This window comes from Pelobates fuscus, chromosome 7, assembly GCF_036172605.1.
Source record: "Pelobates fuscus isolate aPelFus1 chromosome 7, aPelFus1.pri, whole genome shotgun sequence".
Taxonomy (NCBI): Eukaryota; Metazoa; Chordata; class Amphibia; order Anura; family Pelobatidae; genus Pelobates; species Pelobates fuscus.
The window spans coordinates 189,905,230-189,925,165 of NC_086323.1; the positions used below are offsets into that span (position 1 = coordinate 189,905,230).

General features: G+C 45.6%; 1 protein-coding gene across 1 annotated transcript in view; it reads left to right on the top strand.

Moving 5' to 3' along the window:
* LOC134569258 (L-selectin-like) overlaps positions 1–19,936 on the top strand; it is a 178,689-nt gene that overhangs the window by 148,516 nt on the left and 10,237 nt on the right. The window contains exon 9 of the mRNA XM_063428173.1: positions 4,219–4,353. Within this exon, the coding sequence (XP_063284243.1) occupies positions 4,219–4,353 (135 nt within the window). The remainder of the gene's footprint in view (positions 1–4,218; positions 4,354–19,936) is intronic.

The window sequence follows — 19,936 nt, forward strand, 5'->3', positions numbered from 1 at the left end:
AAAACTGGCTAGGATCGAGAAGGACCTGATCCAATTCCCAAATGTTATGGGAATCTTACGATATTTAAACTTGCCCCCTCCTGAGAAGGAGTCCAATGACTCCGATAAAGATAAGGTCAAGTCCACCATGGGGAGCAGGGAGAAAATCTCAACAAACTCCCCCTTCCAAATTTTGCCCCGCACCTCCTGGTGCAAATGCAAACCCAGAGAGCCTGACCAGCACATATAGGCTGCCCCATGAGTGACCCGTGCAACCTCCAAACTCGGCAAACCCGCCGCGGGCATGGAAGAGTCAAGGATCGCTGTGGCAGAAGCCACTGATGGCCCACCCCGCCCTAAACCGCGCATCCAAAGAAGGGATCACTGAATTCCATTCCCAATTATCCACAAGGTCCCCAAGCTCTGCCCTGGCTACCCACACAACCCGCCTGACTCTCCACCAATGCAGAACCAGACTCACCGGGTGGCGCGGTAGTCTATTGAAGTAGCGGAGCCGTAACCACTGGAGGCTGGGCCGGAGCTGCCATTTCCAATGGGAGCGATACCAGCGTAGCACAAAACGAGGCCTGGAACATGGTCCAGAGCCCCCTGGGAAAGAACAGGTGAATTCACATCCCTCCCCCCTTGACCCATACTGACAGGCTCACTCCATTGGGATGTGGAAGGCAAGTGGAGCCCAGGAAGATCTAGATGGCACCCCCATGTAAGGCAGGGGTCTAGCACAGCTAACAAGAGGAGGAATAGGAGACATCCACTTCACACTACTCCCAGCCACCACCCCCTGGTCAGGAAGGGAGACCTCTGCCCCCCAGGAAAAAAACCTTAAGCCGACTTACCTACCTGGAGGCCTGTCCACCTCTCCGTCTGCCTGGACCGCGGGAACCACGTGCCGGGTCCGCCGACAGAGACAAGGATTCAGCCAGTACTGGAGCACTATCAGTCTGTGTAGTAGCAGACCAGCCAGCCCAGGAAGAGGGACTCTGACTCCTGCTGCGTGGGGCTGGAGAAGGGGAAGACAAGCGGGCGCGGACTGCCATGGACCGCCCCGCTGCCCGGGTAGTGACAGAAGCCCGCAAGGGAGGTGAAGCAAGCCTTGCGGCCACAGACCGTTGGATCTACAAGGCCAGACCTGCACTCCTGCTCCCAGGATGGCCCATAGCTTCCCCTTGAGGGTCAAAACGTTCCGGTGGCCAAGCTCACCTCTGGGACCTCCACTACCACCGTGAAAACAAGCCAGCTGAGCCTGCAGGTGCAGACCCCCATCTTGTAAGGCCTCAGCCCTGAGGGCAGAGAGGACCGCATCGATATCAATACCCTGGCCGCAAACAGCACTTGGAAATCAGGTATATCGAGCGCAACATCCAGTAATTACCAAGCTGTTCCCAACTGATAATTAAGATGGTTGCTATACTGTAAGATGGCAACCTATTTATACTAGCCCACGCATCCAATTCAACTACTCCACCCACATCGCAAAACCACTTTACCGCATTACTCTGTATACACTCCCCTCACACTCACATGTTCCTGTTCCTGCCTGGCTCCTCAGGGTCTTGCTTCATGGTCTCTCACAACATCAAAAAGTTATATCACCAAATAATGGTAGACATCACATTTCAGCGTTATCTTTCCATATAATAATTGTAAATAGTGAACGTTATAAATTGTTACTCAAGTATTGGATATCATCCTTACTCTTTCTTTATTGATTAAAAAAGAGATTGTTTTTGCATTATAATTTTATAACCGGAACCATGTCTTTAAGTATTTCTTGATTTCACATGCGGCACTGAGTGGTAATCAAGACTATTTTCTGTCAAACACACACACACACACATACATACATACATAGGTCACTTTGAAAACCCGGTTCTGTGCTTTAACTGAGGCTATAACATGTGTAGCAGAACCTTAGTCCTGACCAGGACTCTCCCTCTGCTATGATCAGGAATTCAGGAACTCAAGAATAAGAAAAAGCCAAGTGAATAGCCTACCTCCTCCCCAGCAACTGGACGACACACAGTTCTGGGAGTAGAACTGATTTAGTTCTGGCCAAACACGGCTTTGATGCACTGATCCCTAGCATGTGGTCTCCACATGAAAAACTCATGGGTTTTCCGCCCAGGAGTCTTGGTTTCTGAGAGATAATTGCGTTAGAAAACTCAATTATAACTCAATTATCTCTCAGATACAGGAAACATATACAATATTATAAAACATCATAAAAATACATTTTAAAAACATAGGAACCCCACGAAAGTCATATCCCTTCGGTGGTTCAACCATATTTGCCCGGGTTTGTGGAAACGCAAGGCCAGAAATAGTTCCAGGCGTTCGACAACCAGGTACCACTGCCAGTGTTCGGGAGACACAGGGAAGCACTCAAATTAATCACCAATTTGCGGTTAACAACCAGGGGAGGTCGGCGTTCGAAGGGTATAACAAGGGGGTACTAAACGCAGTCTGTTCAGGAGATGAATGAGTGGCACTGACAACCGAACACCAAGGAAGGGAGTTTGTTACAATGGTAATGACAGAGTTGGACCTGTTACTCTTTCTTTCCTCCTTTCCTTCTCCTTTCTTTTCCTTTCTTTTCCTTTCTTTTCCTTTCTTTTCCTTTCTTTTCCTTTCTTTCTTTCCTCTGTGGAATATGCTAGTGTTTGTATAAATGCTAATACATCTTTTCAACAGTTTTTCAAACAGATCTGCATTCTGTTTCATGTCTCTTGATCCACTACTCTAAATTTGATAATCTTCTCAAATAGACGGCAGAATTTGGAATTTCATCATCACTTTCAGAACACCATTATTAACATCCAACAGTATTTATAAGCTGACTTAACAGTGATGATTAAGTTAACATGAGAACAGGGCTAGAAGTAAGATGCTGTAGTCCACAGTAGACTCGCACTGCGAATAATTTGGGTTCTACCAAATCATTTTTTTTTCTGAAGCCAGAAAATTCTTTGGATACCTGAAACATCTTTTTATTAGTGCCATGGGCAAAATGCATAATATTGAATCACCCCCCACCCCCGTCAATAATTTGCGTATATTTCTGCTCGAAATTCAGGGATTCACCAAATAGCTGTTTGGTTCAGAACAAATCTAAAAGTCTAGCCGTGTTCGTATATATGAACAGCGACCACCCAGCCAACCGTTTGGAAAGATGCCAATACAAGTGTTAATGAGGTGTTGACAGGGGTGATGGAGGTTAACAAGCAGCATATGGGTGGTCTGGTAGTTTGTGGTTTTGTTCGGTATTCGAACAAAACAAGAATAAAATTTCAGGTGAAAGCAGTATACCGAACGAACCAGAGATTAAAAAGAACTTTAATAATCCAGTGACAGGGTGGTGTGTCACACACAGAATGGCATTTATAGATCTGGTCATGATATACATGTTCTATTATAGTGTTGGTCAAAGAGTCTGGCTTAGGATAGGGTATGGTTATGGGCTTAAGTCAATATATGTGGTGGAGGCCATAACAATGATTTTTTGGTGAAGCCCCTGGTCTTTTTGATACCTAGCAATGCTCCTGATAATTTCATATGATAGTATAATCAGTTAAGAATCATCCTTCTTAACAGGGTGGACTGGGGACCCCTTTGATTTTACAAATGTTAAATACTATTCCTACAAAACTGTTTTACATGAAAAATTATAATGCCAAATGACAGTTTATACGAAATAAAGTCTGCCCCACATGCAATAAAAAATAGAAAAAGATTTTATAACTGACACAATAGATCCTATAGTGGACAAATCTCCAATTGAATTAACATAAATAATTTGGAAAATATTTAACGGTTTAAGTCATTCAAATTAATGTCTATTTATCTCAAAGCTATTCATTTGTTAGACAAATTGCAAACTACCTAGGGGATGTTTTAGCAAGTGAATAGAACACTGTCTCCTAATATAATGCATGCTGCTTCCTCTTGTTTATCACTCACTGCTATTGTTTGTAAAAGTCACAGAAAGAGCAAACAAATCACACATTTTAATATTGCAAAACTGTGCAATGTGTTAGAATTAATACACAAAATATCTATATCTTTCTATGAATCACAGACTCTATAGAAAAATAAAACAAACTGTGCACTTGATAAACTTATATTAAAAAAGTTAAATATTTGTTGTCTAGTAAATAACACTTTAGCAAGTATCTTAAAAAAAATACTGGTAGGAAATAAATGTATGAATGTCTATTTCAGCATTAGGTGAGATAACGTTCAGCTATGCTCCTACTGGCCACAGTAAAACAGCCGTTATCATTGGCGGATCAACAGCCGGAAGCATCTTGGCTTGCACTATCGCTGTGCTGCTTATAAGACAAAAACTGAAAAAAGGTAATTTAAAGAAAAAATGTAAAAATGATGTACAAATTGTATAATTAGAAATTGTGGGTTTTACAGGCTTCTACAAGACTTTTTGGTTTGCAGTTTCTATCTAAGCACTGTTATACGGTTTTCTGTAAAGTCATGTGCCTAACCAATCACAACCTTTACATTGATAATCAAAAATAGCTATTTTTAAACCTTTGTTTTTTAGGGAGAAAATGTGCAGAGAGCAAGTAGACAAATTAACGGTGTTCATTTTATTTAATAAAATAGCAAATCAATATTTAAACAGTAATTTGCATACAATGTTTTTTTTTCAAATAAATGTATTTGGTAGAGCAGGAGTGCAAGAGTGTAGGTTGCCACCAGTAATGTGAAGAGGGGAATGGATTTATAGTTATCGCATGTTCTGCAAATCACTGTATTTTTTATTAGATGACTAGGAGGTCTGTCTGAACGGTCTCCATTGATATTCAGTTTCTGAAGTTTAGCTAGAGCAAGCATGGACTGCTGTAGGACTTTGAGTGGTCAACTGATGCTCTAATCCAATCTGTAGCTCCCCATTAATTAAAAAAAAAGTATGTTGCTAGTCTCCTTGTCCATGTACTTTGGTCACCTGGACCAACCCCTTTGCCTGACCTGACTACACTTTCAGGATTATTATTGTGTAATCTTTACTTCTAGTTCTCCCACCTTCTACAACCTTAGCTCCTACACTCCAAACCCTGACAATAAGTAGGAGAAAATCAAACAAATAGTGGTTGATATGTAATGGTTTGTGAAACAAGGAAGTTCATTATCAGAAACATAAGATTCATCATGGCTAGACATTCCAAAATTTAATTTTCTACCCCATATTCCAGAATTAGCCTTTGAGTTTAGTGTAATAAGGTTGCTTCCAAACCAGTCAATAGTCCAGCTTTTGTCAGTATCTCTATTGGATAGAAAAGGTTCATACATAAATTCTGCACTGTTGCTAAGCCATAAGGACTTGTTTGGGAACCACTGGTGTAATATTACAGCATAATCTACCGTATGCAGGCCACGGTCATTCAATAAACATGATCATTTGCAAAGAACATGCTATCTTCTGATACATGTTAGATAATAGCAGAGATTTTATGAAAACACCATGGCTTTTATAACTAGATATTGTAGATCAGTAAGCAGAAGACAACATTCAATACACAGTGGGGAAGATTCATGGAAGTGTTCTGAAAAGTATCTTATTTTGGTCTCTGATCTGTTCATATTAAGACAATTATTCTAAAAATGGTTTAAAAATTTTCTGCCCTTTTCTTCTGAAATTCTTCTGCTATTTTTCCCCAAAATATCCATTTCAGAAAAATAAAACAAATATAGAGTGGTGGAAAAACCATACGAGAAATAGAATACTTTTCTAATGGAAAAAGTGATGTAATATAAGTCTGGCGGACCGCCTGGCACCCCGACTGGGTACCTCCGCCAATCACACTTCCTAGTGCTCACCGAGTACCAGAAGCACCGCACCAGATACCATAACCACTGTAGCCACAATAGCTGCCGCTTGGCTGGGGTCTCGCCGTCCCTTCCCACCCTGGACCCAACACCTGGATCCAGCTCCCAGTGGGAAGACCTCTCCTCCAACAAAGTATCGCTGTATAGCCAGTAAAAGAGAAAGTGATATAGCAGTATAGCTATTCCCCCCCACACATGAGCCAAGGCTTAATGCAGGGAGTCATCTGATTTATTCAGGGCCACACAGAGCCTTTTATGCAATAGCCCATGCAAGGGGTTTCCAATACAAGAATACAGGGAAATCCCTCCCATGATCTTTTGTGCCTGAGAGATAATTATCTGAGAAGCAAACCTATGATTAAATTATCTCTCAGGTACAAAAAAAAAAAAAACTACAATTTACAAACTTTCCAAAAGTACCTCCAAAATCCATAGAAACCCCACAAAAGTTACATTCTCAGAGAGCCCCAATCTGGGTGACCAACATATCAGAAATCACCCAGGTTCAGTGGTTCAGTTTTTCCATGAAAGTCAATTATTTCACCCACTGCACACATGGTCCTATGCCCAAAACAGTTCCATGAAATCAATGATAACTGTCAGTCTCTTTTGGGAGTATAAAAGTGCATAAAATACCAACATATCATAATTACAGCATATAGCTTTGTGGGAATGATTTCACCAAACATTGCCCCTCCAGGTTGTATAGAACCGAACGCAGGTGATTATGGAAGTCCAGCGGTCTTCAGGAATTTCAGTTTCTGATTTTAGTTCCATGAGCTCGATGCCCAAACACCGCTGCCTGCGTTCGTAGGAACAAGATGGCCACCACTTTGTGGTCGTTCGTACCGACTGTGGCCACCCTATCGAACAATTAGAACACTGCGGTGGAAATTGCTACAAAGTGTCAATTGGGCTTAACAAGCACCCGGGTGGTCTCTAGTTTGTGCAGTTGTTCAGTTCCCGAATAATACAATGAAACTCCATGAACAGAGCCCTTTTAAAGTGAATTTTACAGTGTATCTTGCAGGGCCCATAGTCTTAAGGCAGGAGGCTGGCAAGCAGGCTCCTCCAGGAGCCTGTGGCGAGGTTATGTTCGGCACAATAAGCATACATATAATAATTACAGTAAAGAAAATATGACAATAAGAAAATAGGCAGGATTGGTGAAATATCAAGATGTTTTATATAGGAGCATATTTGCTAAAAACAAACACATGCTGATCTCATTGGATATAGTGCTCAGTGATATAGGACTTACTGAAGGTGGCAGAACGTAAGAGCTTTATGTGCAGACATGTGAGCAGTAGGCATACAGCTTAAATCAAATTATTCCAGTGAGAAAGACAATACTGAACAGAAACAAGAAAGAGAAGCCACTACTTACAAAGGAGTGAAAATAGTCATAGTGTAAGAACCTCTCCAAACATAGGACCTCTCACTAAATTTAGAAGCAATATTCCAAGTTAAAGAGAAAAGTGAAGAAACCCCCCTAAAATAATAATTGAATGTAAACTTTATTAGAACTTATTCATGCTACTTATGCTACACGGTCTAATTATACAAAATAAACCCACGTTGTGATTTCCTATCTCCGATCTAGGTTGCATGAAATAGTCAATCCCTCAAAAACATCATATGTATGGCCTTTATTCAATGTAAACTTCCAAATTCCATGTAAAAATATTAGCACACAATAATGTTATTACTGGGAGATAGCCACATACTCTGACCTGAGGAACTGTGGTCTTGGCTTCTGCCCAGTAAAAACCTCAATATGATGGTATGACACAACTATTTTTGTTTACATGGGATTTGTTTAAATAGAGGCCATATATTGGTCACACAAACTGTATCAGGGTTTGACTTTTTTATGTATCCTAGTCCTGAGAGAGGAAATTAGATTGTGGCTTTTACTTATTTTCTTAACATTTGACCATGTAGCATAATCATTATAATAAACTTTACATTAACATGTTATAGATGTCTCTCCATTTTTCTCCTTCACTTGGGGATTTGCTCCTAAATAATGAACCAAACTCTCAAGTTTATAGGCATGGAGGCCCTATGAAATGGCAAATACATGTATTCACCTAAAATAATCTACTGAGTATAGTTATGGACATACAACTTCGGAAAAAGAACAGTCATATATTCACGGGAGTTCATATTCCACTGTAAGGGCTTAATTATAAAAGACAAATTAAGAGGTTACTCCAGGTTCCATGATCACTTCTGCTTTTAGAAGTAGTCATGGAGCAAGGGATCTGTATGTGCTGCTTGAAACACCCGGGGTTAGTTGCAACTCCATTCTGAAAATTATTCAACCCCCTGAATAGTATCCCTCACCACCACACAAATATGTAAAACAGGTGTTATCTCAAGCACAGCTGATTCAACTTATCAAGGGCTTCATTAGTTGCACCAAGTGTGCTTGAGTTGGAACACTTGAAATTTGCTAGGGTTTGTTGAGTTTCACATCTGACTGCATGCTAGAAATATGACTAAGTCAAAAGAATGTTAAGAGAAGAACTCATCGACCTTCACAAATAAGTAACAGGATACAAAAAGATAGCGAGGCATGTAATGTTACTAGAGACAGCATAGTTAGAAGTTCATAAGTTGAAAGAACAATGGTTACACTACCAGGACGGGGCAGAACAATTAAGCAATGGCAGCAACCAGATTTTTGAGAAGGCAAGTTGTGAAAAACCTTTGAGTGACTACAAAAACCTGCAGCAAGACTTGGTGGCAACAGGCACTGAGGTTTCAGTGAGCACAGTAGGGTACATACTAAAATCTAGGTGAAAATGTTATGCCGTCTGTTAGGAAGCTGAAGCTTGGGCATCATTAACCAAGACAAGATCAACAAGACAATGATCCCAAGCATACCTCAAATTCCACCAAGGCTTGGTTGCAGAAGAAGTCCTGGAAAATTCTACAGTGGCCATCACAATCATTTGATTTGAAGAAGATTATTGCAGCAGGCAAACCCAAGCATATTACTGAACTGGAGGCCAATGCTTATGAGCCTCTCATGAAAACTGCCAGAAGCTGGTGTCTTATTATGCATCTTGTTTGCAGCAGGTTATAACAGCAAAAGGGTGCTCTACTAAATACTAAAGGTGCTTGCCATGAAGGAGTTGAACAATTTTGAGACTATAGAAGTGATTATAAGTTGCATTTCCAGTTATATTTTGGGAAACAACTCAAAGCATTAGTTGTGTTGAACTATTTCAATTGCCTTTGTTTGATTTGTTTAAACTGAAAATCTGTACATTTTGACAATAAACCTGATGTTCCATGGGGGCTGAATAATTTTGATTTCAAGTGTACATACATGCTGTACATTTTTTCACTCTTCTTTCTCAATTACGGGTTACTGACAGTCCAATAGTGTCTATTTCAGACTGATTATCAAATTCAAATATATTTGAAAAAGACTACTACTACCCTTAAAGGGGAACTGCCCAATATTTTCAGTATTATGTTTTTTTAATGTAGGCACCCAGACCACTTCAGCTCATTGAAGTTGTCTGGGTGCAATGTCCCATGTTTCTTTTTTTTTTTTTTGAATTCTTTATTTTTGCAGTGCATATGGTGATAACAATCAGGCACGTGGTACCCCAAAGGCAATCCGCATGCACATTCAAAACAGAGAGTGAGTGACATAGAAAGCATTAGGGTATTGTAGTACAATGCACTAATTTTATAATTATAAACGAGCTTACATCATGCTATAGGCATACTTTAGATTATAAGATAGCTTTTCTATAGCGGTATGAACAGGCTTGTGGTAACTAAAGAAATTCCTTAATATAGGTATGATACAAGATAATATTACACGTTAGTAGCTTATGTTATCCTAGCTGGTTACAAGCTTTTAAATGGTTTCCTGCATGGCTGTTCATCAGTATGGGCAAATGTATGACACAGTTGAATCAGAATGGTATATCACAGGTATATAAAAAAAAAAAAAAAAAAAAAAAAAACATATTAGAAGGATAAGAATAACAGGCACAATTTTATATTGTAGGCAGGCTAGGTTCAGTATAATGTAACTTAAGCTATTCAGTCGAGTCTGATACCTATTACTCTGTACAGGAGCTGTCGAAAGAGAATTAACTAACTAGGTATACGTTTTGCAGCTTGCATGGCTAGCTAGACATAGAAATGATTAGGATAGCATTATATTACATCGCATCTAAATAACACTTGTTGGTAACATTTTGGGCATTTCTTAAGGCTGTAGTTTAGTGTAGATTTGGTTAAATCTTATTGTAAGTGAGCCTTTAATTGCTAATTCTGCATGGCACACGTCAGCCAGCTCTCAATGGTACCTTAACTCAGGGGGCCACCACAAAACAATAATACAAGGCAGAGTCCACTGTAGCTGCATAGAAGTGGTGGCGTGGCAGCAGTCCCACCCGCAGCACAGCAGCGAAAGTCAGCCAACTCCCATGGTTGGCAGGAGCGATGTGCTGTCCAAAGAGTCCCATGGAGCCTTGATGTCGTCGGTCAAGTGAGCTGGTGGGGCTCTGCCACCGCCCCCCAGTCCTCCGTGAGTACCTTGAGTGGAGGGGGTCTGGGCTTGGCGGCAAGTCGGCCTCTTCGCTCCCAATGTAAATCTGTAGGCTAGTGTCACACCCTGTTCTCTCGGTGCAGGGGTAAAGACCTTCTGGGTATCAGTGGCGGCTGTGCGTGTCCTTGGGTGGCCTATGCGTTGTGTCATCCTCCCATCTCCGCTGGCCGCGGGTTGAGCGTAGGCTCTCCAAGTATGTCGCTTCGGCTTGGATAGCGGGTGGCAGTGTGTGGGGGGTCTCATGGCATGTCGGGACCCAGGCTGGCTGCGTTGAATGCGTGGTCTGGGCATAGCCTTCAATCTCCTCTGCTGCTTCGCACCGGTCTGTGGCATAGTTGTGCGTATGGGAGCCGGTTTGTGTGCATGCGAGGTAGTGGGTAGTGGAGAGACTGTTGTAGTCGCCTGGTTCCGAGCCAGTGTGGCCCACAGCTGTGTCCAGAAATGGTCGAAGGCTGCTGTTATGCGGTCCTCTTGGGGGATCACGCCTGCCTGTCGCGCCAGTAGAGATTGGGTGGGTGTAGGCCCAGCAGCCCGGGCAGCAGCCGCCATCTTGGTGGGTGAGTAAGGGATGCAGGTAGTCGCGGAGGCTTTTAGGGTCCTGTGGCCCTGTGGAATGTGGACCGGGATAACCCCCGCCGGTCTATAGGGGGGGGAACGTGGGCTCAGCAGTGTGTCAGCCGGGTATGGAAGCGGCGGAAGAGCGGCCGTCTCTCCCATGCCGCCCATGTGAGTAGGCCGCATGTCGGCGCCGAGCGGGATATCCGCGTTTGAAGTGTCGATGGGTAGATCTCGATGTCCCCAGCTCGGTAGCAGCATTCAAGGGCCCGGATTGGGTATTGTTTTTGGCAGATTCTGCGAGTATTTGTCCGTTTGCTCAGGAGCTGTTGCTGCCCGCGTCCACTCGGCTCAGCGGTCAGGCCCCGCCCCCGTCCCATGTTTCTTAACCCATAAAAATATATGAAGAAACTGCAATAATTGCTATCAATGGTTAACTCCACCTCTAGTGGCTTTCTACCAGACAGCTACTAGAGGGACTAGCTGGTTTGAAACGGACCTTTGGTATCTGATGCTGGAAGTCATTAAATAATGCTTTCCTATTGGGAAAAGCCTAATGCGAGCGCGGCCATTGCCACCATGTGCATTAGGATTCCCCCGCTGGCTGATGTCAACAGGGGAGGAGCATGTGCAGAGCCTGACTCAGTGCTGAGGGACATTGGTGCTGGATTCAGGTAAGTGACTGAAAGGATTTTAACCCCTTCAGCCCCGTGGGAGAGGTGGTGGGGGGCACTGTGGAATTCTATAGTGCCAGGAAAACAGCTTTCCTGGCACTATAGAATCCCTTTATGAGGTGTAAATAATGAAATAACAGAGTTATTCACTAAAGTGAGAATTCAGCGTGATTGCAAAGTGAATTTCACATTTACTTTGCTGCAGAGGGATTAAGATGGACTGGGTACTCATATGGCAGATGAAATTTAATGTTGAAAAATGCAAAGTTATTGTCACGTTCACAGTAAATGATGTGGAACACAACTGCAGATTTCTTAGGACTTTGATCTTTTATTAAGACACTTAGATGGAACTGAGACTTCAGTTCCAGAATTACAGGTACTGTTTCTTTAAATAATAAACGGTTTGTTTCATTCAGCAATGACAAGGTTCAGAATTCATTAGAGTCCGTTATTCTTGTTAACAGTTCAAATTATAAGAGATTGTATACATTGGAATTATCAGTAGCAAGACTGGTGCAGCAAAACTTAAATAGTTCTTGTTTTGAGGGAGGCTGTAGCAGGCTTGCTGGACAACTTGATAGCAAACTTTAGTATGAAGAAATAAAGCTTTAGCATTGTTAGCTCTTAACTCAGAGACTGTAAGTTACTTAACTTCTTGAAGTAGAGGGATTGTGTCCCCAGCTCTCCTCTGAGGCGGTTGCTTCAGTGAATGGTTGCAGAGAGTGCTGGCACCTGTCGGTGATGAGGAGAGATGTTGGGGACTTGAATATTCCTCCAGTCCGGTCCAGTAGCGAGTGGTCGTCTCAGTGAGGTATGTGAGCCGGTGAGTTTGGCGCGCAGAGGCGGCCCTCTAATTAGGCGGTTTAGGCGGCCGCCTAAGGCCTCGCGCTGGCTGGGGCCTCGCGGCCGCCTAAACCGCCTGTTGGCAGAGTGTGTCAGGTCCTCGGTCACTGACCGAGGACCTGACACCAGGAGGGGGCCCGGCGGCTTGCCAGGTATGCCGCCGGGTGCGAGGCCCCTCCTGGCTGCCCGGCCACCGCAGACACCGGTCTGCAGCTCCGCAGTGTGCAGAGCTGCAGACCATGTGTCTCGCGAGAACCGGCCAATCAGAGCGTTGCCGCGGGTTACCACGGCAACGCTCTGACATCTCGCGAGATTACATGGTCTGCAGCTCTGTGGAGCTGCAGACCGGAAGGCAGCAATGGCCACCAGACCACCAGGGAGCCCACACTGGACCACCAGGAAAGGTAGGCTCTCACCCCCCTCAGCCTTACCCTCAGCCTCACCAACCACACCACCCTCAGCCTCACTACCCCTCAGCCTCACTACCCCCACCACCCTCAGCCTCACTACCCCTCAGCCTCACTACCCCCACCACCCTCAGCCTCACCAACCCCCACCACCCTCAGCCTCTACTTACCCCACCACCCTCAGCCTCTACTTACCCCACCACCCTCAGCCTTTACTAACCCCACCACCCTCAGCCTCACTACCCCACCACCCTCAGCCTTACTAACCCCACCAGCCTCAGCCTCACTACCCCCACCACCCTCAGCCTCACTAACCCCACCACCCTCAGCCTCACTACCCCCACCACCCTCAGCCTCACTAACCCCACCACCCTCAGCCTCACTAACCCACCACCCTCAGCCTCACTAACCCACCACCCTCAGCCTCACTACCCCCACCACCCTCAGCCTCACCACCCCCCACACCACCCTCAGCCTCACCACCCCCACACCACCCTCAGCCTCACCACCCCCCACACCACCCTCAGCCTCACTACCCCCCACACCACCCTCAGCCTCACTACCCCCCGCACCACCCTCAGCCTCACTACCCCCCGCACCACCCTCAGCCTCACTACCCCTCGCACCACCCTCAGCCTCACTACCCCCCGCACCACCCTCAGCCTCACTACCCCCCACACCACCCTCAGCCTCACTACCCCCCACACCACCCTCAGCCTCACCCCCCCACAACCCTCAGCCTCACCCCCCACCACCCTTAGCCTCACTACCCCCACACCACCCTCAGCATCACCACCCCCAACCACCCTCAGCATCACCACCCCCAACCACCCTCAGCCTCACTACATATCACCCTCAGCATCACCACCCCCCACACCACCCTCAGCCTCACCACCCCCACACCACCCTCAGCCTCACTACCCCCCACACCACCCTCAGCCTCACCCCCCCCACAACCCTCAGCCTCACCCCCCACCACCCTTAGCCTCACTACCCCCACACCACCCTCAGCATCACCACCCCCAACCACCCTCAGCATCACCACCCCCAACCACCCTCAGCCTCACTACATATCACCCTCAGCATCACCACCCCCCACACCACCCTCAGCCTCACCACCCCCACACCACCCTCAGCCTCACCACCCCCCACACCACCCTCAGCCTCACTACCCCCCACACCACCCTCAGCCTCACTACCCCCACACCACCCTCAGCCTCACCACCCCCCACACCACCCTCAGCCTCACCACCCCCCACACCACCCTCAGCCTCACCACCCCCCACACCACCCTCAGCCTCACTACCCCCCACACCACCCTCAGCCTCACTACCCCCCGCACCACCCTCAGCCTCACTACCCCCCGCACCACCCTCAGCCTCACTACCCCCCACACCACCCTCATCCTCACTACCCCCCACACCACCCTCATCCTCACTACCCCCCACACCACCCTCAGCCTCACTGCCCCCCACACCACTCTCAGCATCAGCCCCCACCACCCCCACCACCCTCAGCACCACCACCCTCAGCCTCACCATCCCCCACCACCCTCAGCATCACACCCACCACCCTCAGCATCACCCCCACCACCCTCAGCATCACCCCCACCACCCTCAGCATCACCCCCACAACCCTCACCACCCTCAGCATCACCCCTCACCACCCTCAGCATCAACCCCCCTCACCATCAACCCCCCTCACCATCAACCCTCACATCACCCCCCTCCCTCTCACATCACCCCCCTCCCTCTCACATCACCCCCCTCCCTCTCACATCACCCCCCTCCCTCTCACATCACCCCCCTCCCTCTCACATCACCCCCTCCCTCTCACATCAGCCCCCCTCCCTCTCACATCAGCCCCCCTCCCTCTCACATCACCCCCCTCCCTCTCACATCACCCCCCTCCCTCTCACATCACCCCCCCTCCCTCTCACATCACCCCCCCTCTCACATCACCCCCCCTCCCTCTCACATCACATCACCCCCCTCCTTCTCACATCACCCCCCCTCCTTCTCACATCACCCCCCCCTCCTTCTCACATCACCCCCCCACTCTCACATTACCATCACCCCTCTCACATTACAATCACCCCCCACACCATCACCTCCCTGTCACCATCACCCCCTCTCACCATCACCCGCCTCTCCTTCTCACCATCACCCTCCTATACACACAACACACTTCAAGCAGCTACACCAAAAAACATAGGGTCTCAGACAAAAATGCAAACATGCTCACAGAGACATACATTCACACCCGTCAGACACACTCTCAGGCACATACACAGGTAAACTGTGCATCAATGTGTATATGTGACACTTTTTTTTGTTAGTGGGGCCTCATGTTTGAGTTTCGCCTAAGGCCTCATAAAGTCTAGAGCCGCCTCTGTTGGCGCGGTACGCGTTTCAATAATCCAGCGTCTATCAGCTGGTGCGGTCGCATTAAATAGCAGACCGCGTCAATGGGGGTGTGGCTAAGCTCCGTCAAACCCGGAAGCATGAGGAGACTCGGGAGGCTTAAGGCCTGACAGTTATGCACTTTAGCGTAAAGAATGCACAAGCAACATATACCCTTAATGGAAGCGAATTAGGGATAACAACACACGAAAAGGACTTGGGAATTGCTATAGACAACAAACTATGCAACAATGTGCAATGTCAATCAGCAGTGGGTAAGGCCAGGTATTGTCATGCATGAAAAAGGGCATTCATTCTCAGGAAGAGAATATAATTTTGCCTCTTTATAAATCGCTGGTAAGACCACATACTGAATATGCTGTGCAATTTTGGGCACCTGTTCGAAAGAAGAATATTATGGCACTAGAAAAAGAGGCGGGCTACAACATTAATAAAAGGAATGGAACATATCAGCCATGAAGAAAGGTTTACAAATTTAAACATCTTTAGTTTAGAAAAACATTGCCTGAGAGTGGCTATGATAACATTATACAAATCTATTTGGGCCAATACAAACCATTGTGTGGAAATCTATTTACAAACCGGACTTTACATAAGACACGAGGTCATGCGTTTAGACTGGAAGAAAGAAGATTTTGTCTAAGGCAAAAAAAAAAAGTTGTTTTTTTTTTTACTGTAAGAACAATAAGGATGTGGAAAAAGTGGTTTTATCAGAGTCCATACAGATGTTCAAACAGCAACTAGATACATACTTGCAAAAACAGAAAATTCAAGGATATAATTTTTCAATGTAGGGTAATAGCTTCTTGATCCAAGGATGAATCTGGGGTCAAGAAGGAATTTATTTCCTAGTTTGTTGCAAAATTGGAAGTGCTTCAAACTGAGGTTTTTTTTGCCTTCTTTTGGATCAACAGCAAAATACAAATGTGAGGAAGGCTGAACTTGATGTACACAAGTCTCTTTTCAGCTTTGTAACTATGTAACTATATAACATATAATGCCAGAATAGCCAACTTAAAGATTTTTTTTAATATTTTGCTCTTTTTACCTTAAATTTGAAATGCACTTTGAATTCTCAAATTAGTAAATAACTAATCCACAATGCACAGTTTTTTATCCTGTAACTGGGCGCTTCCATCTTAGCTCCCTGTCAATCATTGTTATAAGCTCGGTCCTTTACACCTGGGGGCCTGTCAGCAGTCAGCAAAGAGAGAGCATACAGAAAGAAGGAGAAATGAAACAATGTTTCTATTTGTCCATCTCTTTTGCATTGTGTGCCCTGGCTGTGCCTGGTCTGAACAGGATTATTATGTCATATGTTAAATCTTTAATATAAGCTGAAAAGAAGATGGATAATTGCATGAATAAAAAAGTTAAGAGCAGTTATAGGTGCTTTTCAAAGTTATTTGTAATAAGTAAAATACAAAAGCAACGGCTTTCTGAATTGCCATTCAAAGGTTTTATTTATATTAAAGCAAAATCTCAAAAATAATAGTGGTTAGGAGAGAAGACACCCCAGTATATAAATAGTTATTTACCTGCCAAAGATATTTCTTCTGCTGGATTGCAGATTATACACCTATACTGGGACAAATACAGACAAGCAGAGTGCATTCCATAACAAAATATGCCCCTCCATTCTCTGACATCAGACAGAACACTGGTGCAGTAATCACTGCAACATGACACACTCTTAAAGAGACATGTTAACATGATGTAAGCAACACATAATCCCTGGTCTCTTTGTGTATGTGGGCAAAACTGTAGCCATTCCACCCTCCCAACTCCCCTCTCCCAAGGCAGAATCAGTCCAAGGAAAAACACAAGGGCACACCACAACTCTTGGGGAGGTCTCCCATGTTTGTAGGGGATGGATCACGTCTTCAGTGACAGATCTGGAAACGCTGCAGAGCAACTCCAGCAGAGGTATAAACAATGAGAAATCCTTCTCGGCCCACCCAAACATCAAGGAACCCTTCCCAAGGACAACAAATAAAGTAGCATCCTTGCTGGCCTCCTCATCAGGTAGTTGGGGCATGGACTGTGTCTGGCCATTTGGGCCTAGAAACCTGGGCATCGCTGGAGGGGACTCCGACTGATCTCCCCCATGCTCAATTATTGCTAGCCCAGCCAAAAACTTCTTCACCTCCTCCTCAACAAGTTGCAGAGCTGGGACCACGTCATCCATGACGGTTTTGTCAAGGACTCCGGAACCAGACACGCTGACAAAACACAGACACAGAAAGATCCTTAGAGTGGCCGGGCTGAGCACACTGAGAGAAGTCAGTGTAACGGATCACCTGGCACCCTGACTTGGTACCTCCGTTAATGGATGCTCCTAGTGCTTCCTGAGGACTCCAAGCACTCTGGCAGACACCACAATCACCGAATCTGAGAAACCTTTAAATTCTCCCAAGCATATGAATGCTGTAGACCATTGAATAGGAACCATACGAATAGGCTTGTACTCCTAGCAGTCAACTGGAACAGCATACAATAAATCCTTCCCCCAATAATGAGACGACACTTCACTTTGAGGGTAAAACAGGAACTCAGGACTGGGACACCCAGTCTGGCTTTTATTACAAACAAGTACATACAGGACACTCCCAGGGGGAGGATGAAATTAACCAATCACAGGGATGTACCTCCCACACATTTCCTCCCCTTAGATTAACAGTTAAACCAATTATTACATACAATAAAAATACAGTTTTTACACACACACTGTAACTTTAAAACCATACATTCAATTTCAATAAAAGTTGCATATTCAGACTCAGCATACATCAAACATAAACCCTTCCAAAAATCAGCCAAATCCCCCCAGTGGATCAAAAGTTAGCTGGAAGTCCTTTATGACCGACCGCAAGCACAATTTCCTGCCCAAAACAGTTCCATAGATTTGGGCTGTGCGGTCGGTCAATTTCATGCCGAAAAAACGACTAAGTCCCATTTCGAACGGGACTTAGTCTCTGGAGCTGCAAGTTCCGTATGGGAGAAGGTAAGGGTCAGCGGTGTTCGGCAGAATGTGTAGCCGATTTTAGTTCCACAGAATCTTTAGCATACACCGCTGACCGCATTCGAGGAAACCAAGATGGCCGCCGCCACGTGCAATTAACCGGCAGTAACCTCACAGCCTGGGAGGTAAACTGCCTGCACACTTTAGCTTCTGGGTGGTCCGCCTGTGTGGTACTTGGTTCAGTAAGCCCTATTTACTGAACCAAGTGGGGGAAAGCCAGGAACAAGTTATTTTACCGGTCTGGGGACATAGTCTTAAAGGGGCATTGTTCACCAAAGTCACAATATGTCCCCAGACGGTTCTTAAAGGGCCATACACACCAATAAAAGTCCATACGTTTTCAGGGGCCATAGTCTTAAAGGGTATTGTTACCCAAAGTCTCAATAGGTCCCCAGACAGTTCTTAAAGGGCCAGCAGCAGTACAATAAAATACCATTCACTGTACTTAAAGGGCCAGCAGTCGCACGATAAAATACAATATGCCCCAAATATGTCCAGGGGCCATAGTCGCAGGGCAGGAGGCTAGCAACCAGGCTTCTCCAGTTCACAGTGGCGAAGTTGGTTTCGCCACAGTCAGTATACAAGCCAAAGTCAGAGGTAACCAGAGAGACAGAATAATCGATAAGACAAGCAGAGGTCAAGGGTTAGAGAGAGCGGCGGAGCAGCATCAGAAACGCTGCCGGCGGAACTGAACTCAGACGCAAGCGGCAGAGAGGCACGGGAACCCGTCACCCGCAGTGGGCGGGACAGAGAAGTCGCCGCGAGCGGGGCACGGGTGCCAGAAGCCGTCACTCGTGGCGAGAGGGTAGCTGAGGGTACCGTGAGTAGCGCGGCCAGCAGAAGCTTCTGCTCGCGGGGACCTGACAAGTTCCCAGAACAAATTGTGCTGGCTGCGCAATCGCTGCCTCCTTACCTGATCGCAGAGCATTCAGTGATTTAAACTCTGCCCGGTCCGCTTCTCCTCTCTGCCACTCTGACAGTGATGCAGAGCTGGGATCACATCCTCCTGGATAGGCCCCCAAACAAAGCTCTATTTGCTGTGAGACCACGAACCCCATGCCGGAATGCACAGGCCTCGGCGACTGGGACTCTGCCTTGTCCGCTGATCCACTCTGTCCCTCTGAACATACTGCAGAGCTGGGATCAAGTCCAGCTTGACAACAAAAGCATACTTAAACTGGCCAGGCAGATATCTCAACATGGAGGGAGGCTCTGCATCTTGTGCCATGTGACACATTAAAGTCTCTTTTTGTCACACAGATGCCTGTAATACAGAGATACCTAGGTAGGCCATCCATCACACTCTGCTATAAATTATTGTAATGGATTATTAAGTTTTTATGTGTCTATATTTAAAATATTTAAAAAGACAAAACTTAATTGCTTCCAAGGCAATCCCTATTTTATATTGTATTCTCAATTATTTATATATTTTAAATAGAGGAACTCTTACTAATTATATAACATTATGGCTAAGATATTTGTATGGTTAGTCCTGCTAAATTCTATGCTTTAAGATGTTAGAGCGGTAAATAGGGGAACCAACTTTTTTAATGACAAGCTTTCAGGAGAACCTCCCTTTCTCA